The sequence below is a fragment of the Sorghum bicolor genome, chromosome 7 (genome assembly GCF_000003195.3).
Source record: "Sorghum bicolor cultivar BTx623 chromosome 7, Sorghum_bicolor_NCBIv3, whole genome shotgun sequence".
Classification (NCBI taxonomy): domain Eukaryota; kingdom Viridiplantae; phylum Streptophyta; class Magnoliopsida; order Poales; family Poaceae; genus Sorghum; species Sorghum bicolor.
Window position 1 is genome coordinate 61056743 of NC_012876.2, and position 8777 is coordinate 61065519.

The window sequence follows — 8777 nt, forward strand, 5'->3', positions numbered from 1 at the left end:
ACGTCCTGGACTCTTTTGAGCAGAGTGGCTGTCTGTCCCATTGCGGCGATTAGGTGTGCTCGGATGCTGGTCCGAACTCCCTGGCACTCTGGGGTATCACGGAGCCGATCTAGATTAGCCATGGCGACGGCCACGTTGGCGCTTGGTGTCTTGTAGACTGGCTGATCCCCGACCATATCAAAAGCGTCGTTAAGATTATGCGGTGGAATTTGTTGTTGCTCGTCTGCGCGTCGTCGGGCGCGATCGGCGTTGCGCTGCTCGCGGAGTTGTCTCTGTTCATCTGTTTCTCCATCAACGACCGGCTCGTCGGCGCTGACGTTGAAAACAATATCCCCTCGGCGGGGGGGAAATACCGGGAAACGAGGGAAACCCGGAGGGTGTGAAGGCAAATCCAGATCATAGTCCTCGTCTTCGGTGTTTATAACTTCGGTGGGGACGGAACCGGTGCTCGAGTTGGTACTGGAAGCCTGACCGTCCCGTAGTTCTTGGACTGTCACCATGTTGACGTAGTGACGACCGTTCCTTTTTGGCGACCAGCCCGCTTTGCTGAAAACGGATTGGATGTGGCGCGAGTAGAGAGAGGTCGAGTTGTTCAGGCCGCAAGGATAGTCTCCCTTCTTGAGCTTGACGGATCGTCCTGAGGGAGTTGAGGTTATCGTCAGAGACGTTCCTAGCCGTTCGTGTGTAACGACACGAGTTGGCCGACGGGATTTGAAAAAATCCGTTGGGGCAGCTTGATCAGGCTGACGCAGGATTCCGTCCACTAGTTGGGCGGCTTCAAGTAGCTTGGAATCGGAGCGATCGAGCGCTTGGAGAAGGTCTGAGCAGTCGATCTCTTTTCTCTTGTAGAGCGGGAGCGGTGGTCGGGTGCTCGGTTCCGCCATGCGAGTGGTCGGAGTCGACGTGTTCTCAGATTGGATCTGAGTTTCTTTCGAAACCGTGGTCGTGAGGCCGCCGCTGCGCGTCGTCCACGTGATCTGGCCGACGGTGAACGTGAGACCTTCGGGCACGGCCGCGGAAGGTGGGATCGTGACCATCTTGTTCGTCGAAGAAGTTGCACGCACACCCCCTACCTGGCGCGCCACTGTCGACGAAAGCTGGTCGGCAGTCTACCTTGGGATATACCCACGGTAGTAGTTTATCGGTAGACGGTGCGCAAACTACGAACTCGATGGTGACGCAAGACACGGACAAGCTTTTTATCCAGGTTCGGCCGCCGAGTTGGCGTAATACCTACGTCTTGCGTCTGGTTGTATTGATTTGTGTTGAGAGAATATGATCCCTTAGGGGGGTCCCTTGCCTCTCCTTATATAGTCCGGAGGGCAGGGTTGCAGACCTGGAAACTAATCCTAGTCGGTTACAATTGCTATAGATAGTTCGATATCAATTCCTATCCTAACCGACTAGAATCTTGCTTAATCTCCACGTCTTGTTTCCTTGCGCAAGACTCCAAGCTGTCGGATCAAGCCTTAAACTCGTCTCGTAATGGGCCAAGCCTCCCGGCCCAAGTCTAGCCGTAAGGGTATAGGGGTTTTATACCCCCACAGTTTAGTTTTCAAAAAAAATTGCAAAAAATTACAAATTTCCCGTCACGTCGAATATTGTGGCGCATGCATGAAGCATTAAATATAGAGAAAATTAATAACTAAATGTACAGTTTGTCTGTAATTTGTGAGACGAATCTTTTAAACCTAGTTAGTCCATGATTGGACAATATTTGTCAAATACAAACGAAAGTGTTATAGTGTCCATTTTGCAAAATAATTTGGCCGAATTTGTGAGTCATTCAAAAGTATTTTTCTCTAATAACAAATCAACCAACATCACTTTATGTCATGGCTTATTAGCCAAACGAACAAGGCGGGCACTACTCCTTTACTTGCAAGGCAAGCTCGATAGTATGGCGCATAATTAAGGTTAGTAAAGCTGTTCTTTTTAGAAAATAGCTTCATGAATAACTTTCTAGATGAAGCTTAGTTGTTTTGGGAAAAGTGTTTGGTAAAATAGCTTCACCAACTACTTCTTGCATAGATGAGAGAGAGATAAATGTGGGAGAGAGCTGCAATAAACTACTTTTTTCAGCTTCATCATAACTCATGTCTTTATGAGAGGAGAAGAAAGCCAGCTTGACCCATAAAACTATTTTAGAAATAAGTGTTTGGTAAAAAAAGTAGGTCGTATCAAACAGGCGTTAAAATACTGGGACTCTCAAATATTTTTAGAGGGACTTGAGTCTTGTTTAGGGGGTGTTTGAACTGTTCCACAAACTCTCCTCCACAAACTCCACTATGGAGCAGCTCCACAAAAATCTGGAGTTTGTGGAGTATCTCTTTAGGTGCTCTCACAACTTCATCTTTTTTCTTTGAACTGAGTGCGTGGATAAAAAGCATGGAGTGGAGCTGAAAAACGTGGAGCAAAGCAGTCTCAAACACCCCCTTAGTTCCCAAAATTTTTTAAGATTCTCCGTCACATCGAATCTTGTGGCACATGTATGAAGCATTAAAGATAAATAAAAAATAACTAATTGTATAGTCAAGTTTATCTATAATTTGCGAGACGAATTCTTTAAGTCTAGTTAGTCTATAAATAAATAATAATTATCAAATAAAATTGAGAGTGCTTCAGTAGCGAACCCAAAATTTATGGCGAAATAAAACAAAGCCTTAGGCCTTGTTTAGTTCACCCTGAAAACCAAAAAATTTTCAAGATTCCCCGTCACATTGAATCTTTTGGCACATGTATGAAACATTAAATATAGATGAAAACAAAAACTAAGTACACAGTTTAGCTGGAAATCACGAGACGAATCTTTTGATTCTAGTTAGTCCATGATTGAATAATATTTGTCACAAACAAACGAAAGTGCTACAGTACCGAAAACTTTTCACTTTTCGGAACTAAACAAGGCCTTATCATTTTTTGTCTTGTTTAATTCCGAAAATATTTCGGATTTCGACACTGTAGCACTTTTGTTTTTATTTGATAAATATTATCTAATAATGGACTAACTAGACTCAAAAGATTTATCTCGTGATTTACAGTCAAACTGTGTAATTAGTTTTTGTTTTTGTCTATATTTAGTACTTTATGCATGTGTCTTAAGATTCGATGTGACAGAAAATCTTAAAAATTGTTTGTATTTCAGGGTGAACTAGGCCTTTGAACTTGATCCCCGCCGGCTGGCTGGGCGGTGGCTCCGCCACTGATCAGATGACACGCTTTTGCTCTGTCAACCGACGTACCTCTACTGTACATACCTAAAGAGTACAGGTCGACAGCTACGTGGATTAGCGTTATTGCGTGGTGGTGGCCGTGGCAGGCGCAGCAGCAGCAGCATGTGCGATAAATGCGTATGGTACTTGCGTGCGCCTGAGCCGATGAAAAATTTAGGAGTTAATTTATTACGAAAGAAAAATACTATTAACTAACAGAAAAAATATATCTGAAAAAAAGAAAATAGACTAATAATTACTGCTTAATTATGAATTAATTGTATTTAAAAAATTTGGCTTGTAAAATATAAGGTATGTAATTAATTGTTTTTGTAATTTAAATTTAATGTTGTATGTATTGGTAAAAAGTTTTTAGATTGAAACTAAACTTTGTTTTTGGAAATAAAAGAGCGAAGACAAATTCTGACGTGAAGGCAGGCATGCATGCATGCACGGGCAGCACGGCTCTGCAGCTTTCTCCTCTGCCGCTAGCAATGCAAAGCGTGGGGTCATTCGGCGGCCCACTCCGGTGGTCAGCCGCAGAACCCGTTTCGGTTATTCGCATTTGGCAAGGTCCAAAGTCCCAATTCCAGCCAACTTACGGCCTCTGCTGGTTGGTGCTATTTCCTTTCCTTGAGCGTCTCTAACGCTAGTTTGCAAATAATTAGAGACATAATAATAATAATAATAATAATAATAATAATAATAATAATAATAATAATAATAATAATAATAAAATAACCACGGTTATTAATCTTTTTTCTTAAAACTCTTCTTAGACTATCTATTTAAGAACCATTGGAGACACCTTTATTACCGTATCCTATGAAAGAATACGGTTCTCATCATCTACTTTGCTATGTACTTATTTAAGTATGAAATTTCAGCAAAAGTTTTGTTAAAACTGAAAAAAAAAACGAGGAAGTACTTTCAGTATGCAGTGGTGGCGTATGGTACAGGGAATAAGGATTGAGCGCGGTCGAGTCGAGTCGCTGGTCGCGCGGAGAAACGTTTCGTATCGTCGCAGAGCAATGCCGCGCGTTTAAGCTGCCGCCGCACTCACAACAATCGCATGGCATGCCCCCACGTTGTAAAGCGCAGTCAGCTAGTAGTACCCATCCACACGTACCGTTGCTGCGCCTGTTTTGTGTTGCACATTTCTCCACCCATTCTATTCTATATTCTATAAAACACTGTCTTGTTTTGTTTTTCTTTTTTTTTCTCTTTGAATTTTGAAAAAAAAAACGTACGGTTAACACGACAGTACATCAGCAGTATATTGGCCTGTAAATCACAGCAACTAGAGCCGGCCGGTGGCCCGTCTTCTGATGGGCCTTACACGTGCAGCCATCCGTGCACTCGGGATGGGCCCTACGGCCCAGCCCCTCTTCGACGAGATCCCCCATCCTCTTTAAATGCTCTCATCACTCCCGCACGGCCCCACCGCCCAGCTGCCTGCCTGTGCGGCGGGGCCCGCCTCCCGGCCTCGTGGACCCCGCCGCCCGTCGATACTACCGATGCGCGCGGCCGCGGCGCCACCACCCCGGCGTGTATAAAGCGCTCGCTCCGGCCAAAGGCCACTCTGCTCCAACTCCAACCTACCCAGCAGCGGCCAGGCCAGCCACCTCCCCCCGTCGCTCTCACGCTCTTCGTGCCCGCCGCCTCCTCCCCTCTCCGTGCCCGTCTGACCAACATGGCCTCCATCGCCGGATCTTCCGCCCTCTCCTTCGCCAGGCCCGTCAAGGTAACTATGCTCAGATCCGAGTGCCACCTGCTGCTGTTCGTTGTCCGCCCGTCGGTCTCTCTCTAGATCCTGCCTGCCTACCGCGTCCCTCGCAGGGTTTGGGGCGGGGGCTTTGATAAGGTTTCCTGCCTCTGATTCCTGCGCGTGATCTAGAGAGACCCTCGTCCCTCGGCGTGATTTTGCACTCGTGGTGAACTGAAGAACTGGTGACCTCACCACTGCGAGAGCATGTGTTGGATTAACGGCTGGGTCTAAGCCTTTTTTTTTTGGGGTTTTATTATGGGGAAAGCGTAGCTTTATGGGTGTCTATGGCTTCGTTGAGCCCGGTTCTAAAGGGGATTTGTGCAGATCTGCTCTCATGCAAAGTTGATGATCTTTCACAAATGGGTTCCGTGATGGGATCGCTAAGAATTTTCTTTGCACGTACATGAAGAATTTCATTTCATTTATGTAACCATACGTTGCTCTTACAACCTTAGATCATGGTGTACTGCACATAACCACATAATGATTGATGCGTTCATCTTTGAATTTCACTAATAATATTTTAGTATTTTTGATTCTGGATGTCCCTTCAATCGAAGGGGACAAAAGTGTTGCAATCCTAGCACTAGATTTCATAGCCTTGATTTTGGTCACACGACAGGTCAAATATTCATTCTTCTTCAAGCTCCTTAATTAACTGCACTCCCTTGAATTGCAGGCAATCAACACGAATTCTCTAGCTTTCTCCCCAGTGAAGAAGGGTAACACATTCCTCCGCCTGCAACCAGTGCCTATGAGATCTGTTTCCTGCGCTGTAAGTTTCGTACTTGACCTTACAATACACAATACATTTAGTGAGGTTTGTTATCATAACAAAGCTAGTGAATTTCTAGAGTTACTGCTTCTGTGCATTATTGCGACAAAGCTATTGACTTCCTAATCTGCCGTGTCTGTGGATCTCAACTGAACTAGTAATCTATACTAAGAGTCAGGAATCACCAAAGTTCCTTATTGTTTAGAGTGTTTTCTTCCCTTGCCTTTGTTCTGGAATTCAAGGAAAAAAATGGTTCTACTTATATTTGCTCCTAGTGTTGTTGCATTGCTCTTGATCTAGCAAGATAGCCATACTTCCAGTGACACCTTTTTTTTCAATGTATATTTGCTTAAACTGCAAACATAATGACATTTCAAATTATGGATTGTGACAGGCCAAGAAGGATACAGTGGACAAGGTTTGTGAAATTGTAAAGAAGCAGCTTGCTCTTCCTGACAACACTGATGTTTGTGGTGAATCCAAATTCTCTGAACTTGGCGCGGATTCACTGGACACGGTAAATCACAACATTTCTTGCTGATGCCATCTATAGTCACTTTTTAAATGATTTTGTGATGGAAATGTGTGATTGTTAAATCCTTCAATTTATACGTTAGCCTAATGCAACTACATTGTACCATTTTTTTATTTTTCCTGAACATAGACTGCAAACTGTATGTAGCCTATGACCTATCCACTTCATACTTCGGAACTTTGTTGATAAGCCATGACTGGAAGTGTTTGTTGATTTATTGTGAGAGAAAAACACTGCTGAATGGCTGGCAGATTCCACACTAATGCAGATTCCACACTCCTTCAGAATATTGTCAGTCAGTCTGTAATTTTTTATTACCTATAAGGACCAGAGAAGCTCTTCGAAAGAATGTTATGCTAGTATCACAGATAATGTATACTCCCTCCCACCCAGGATGAATCAACTTCTAGAGTTGTCAAAACTCAAATATTTCTTAAGTTTGACCAATTTTATACAAAAATGTACTAACATCTCTAACAACAAAAAAGCATAACATGGAAATATATTTCATTTTGTATCTAACTATACTAATTTTGTGTCATAAATATCAAACTTTTTTCTATCAAATTCAGCCAAACTTGATAAAAAAAAGTAGACTTAGGATAACTCTAGAAATGGATTTATTCAGGCTTGAGGGAGGGGATCTAATTTGATAGATGGAATGGCTTGCTCTTTTGGATATTTTTTTTCTGAAGATTTTACTAAATGTCCTTCCAAATTCGTCACAGGTTGAGATTGTGATGGGCCTCGAGGAGCACTTCGACATTAGCGTGGAGGAGTCCAGCGCGCAGACAATCGCAACCGTTGAAGATGCGGCTGACCTCATCGACAAGCTTGTTGCTGGGAAGGCATAGATCTGTATCTCCTACCATTGTCCTACCACTCTATGTCTCTCCATTTGATCTAGGTTTCTGTGGTCTGAAGACTTGGTGATTTTCTCCGCACTGCTGTTGTTATGCCCGTGTGGTAATAATACGAGATGTTTTATTAAGCGGTTGAACATTACGGTGGTGTAATCTGTTACTGCTAAGGTGCATTGTTGTATGAATTGTTTCTCCCTCAGAAGAAGAATCACACAATCCGGGATTCTACGATGACTGAAAGTATGGTACTAAAAAGTTATGGCTACTGTTGAATGATTGTTGATAAGTTAAGTGAACATAATATGGCAGAGTACTTTTTTATATAGGAAACCAGGCTGACTACATATTTTTTTAGATGGAAACAGCTCCATTAATCAACAAGAAAAATCATCGGTTACATGAGGTACAAGTTGTGGGCAATCTTTTATACGAGAATAAAACTTACAAAATCGAAAGCCATTCTTATCCCCATAAACAACGGCCCCAATTCAGCTCTGGGGTAAACAATGCGAGCGCCGAGCAGCAGATTCTGTGCAACAGTTTCAGTCATCACCCAGATTCTGTGCATCAGTTTCGATCATCACCCGTTGCATACCCAGGGTCCAGGAAGATTTGTCACCCGTTGCACTTGCATACCCCATACAGGAAGGTTGTCAGTTCGAGGCAAAAAGGATGCAATTTTATGACTTGTAAATATATTCCATAATTTATCGAACTCCCATTTGTAGATGCCAAACATACCACAATATTTTTGCTTAATCAAATCCTAAATTTTTTGCTAAAAGGCTGGCTCCATAGCCATTTGGACCTAGTGCAACATCACTCTTCATTCCAAACACAACTTGCTTTTTAAAAAGATTTAATCAAATCAGTGCCATCCTCCAAAGTTTTTTTTAATCCTTCCCCAAATGACTATGCCAATATTCCTTGTTTCGGAGCCTCCAAACAATTGCTCATAGTATTGAACCACGTGATTCATGATTTAATCGATAATCTGGCCTATTCAGTGTCGAGATGAATCACCGTTCCTTTCCTACTTTCATTGGCATGTTGATGGAAATCTTGAATTTGAGTCCACTAAAGTTAGCCAACATTTGCCTATCCTCTATCTCCAATAGATATCTTCCATGAGGTAAGTGTGCTCTAACTATTTCTCAACTTCATACCTATAAACCTATTCACGTGAAAAAAAATCTACTTTCACATTCTTTATCCATGTGCCTAAGCTCCCCCATGAGCATATTCTTATGTTATTTATGCCCTCCTCTGAATGTTCCACCCTGTCAAGTGCGTCATTAGCATATATAGGCATCGATGACAACAGTCTAGAGGGTAGCTATGCTCACAACACCTTTCTTTTGCCTCGCTCTACCCATTTCTTGCTCACCAAATCTTGGAATTTGAGTTTCATCATCTATTGCTACTCTAAGAAGAAATAGTGTCATCTAATAAGCTATCCCCGTTATATAACTATGATTGGGGTGTCGTTAGATTCTACCCTAAGGAGAGGGGGGAGGGGGGAGAGAGGAAATTTACCTACCAACTTGAAGGAAACAACACCCTATCAAGATTCACTATCATTGGGTGCTCTTGCTTATTTGTCTAGGACTCTAGGTGAAACCTA

The 8777-nt window shown here is 42.9% G+C and overlaps 1 protein-coding gene across 1 annotated transcript; it reads left to right on the forward strand.

Moving 5' to 3' along the window:
* Window positions 4664-7387, forward strand: LOC8058033 (acyl carrier protein 3, chloroplastic). Its single transcript, XM_002444574.2, has 4 exons — window positions 4664-4956; window positions 5660-5755; window positions 6150-6272; window positions 7019-7387. The coding sequence occupies exons 1-4, from the start codon at window positions 4906-4908 to the stop codon at window positions 7142-7144; spliced, it is 396 nt and encodes a 131-aa protein (XP_002444619.1). The 5' UTR covers window positions 4664-4905; the 3' UTR covers window positions 7145-7387.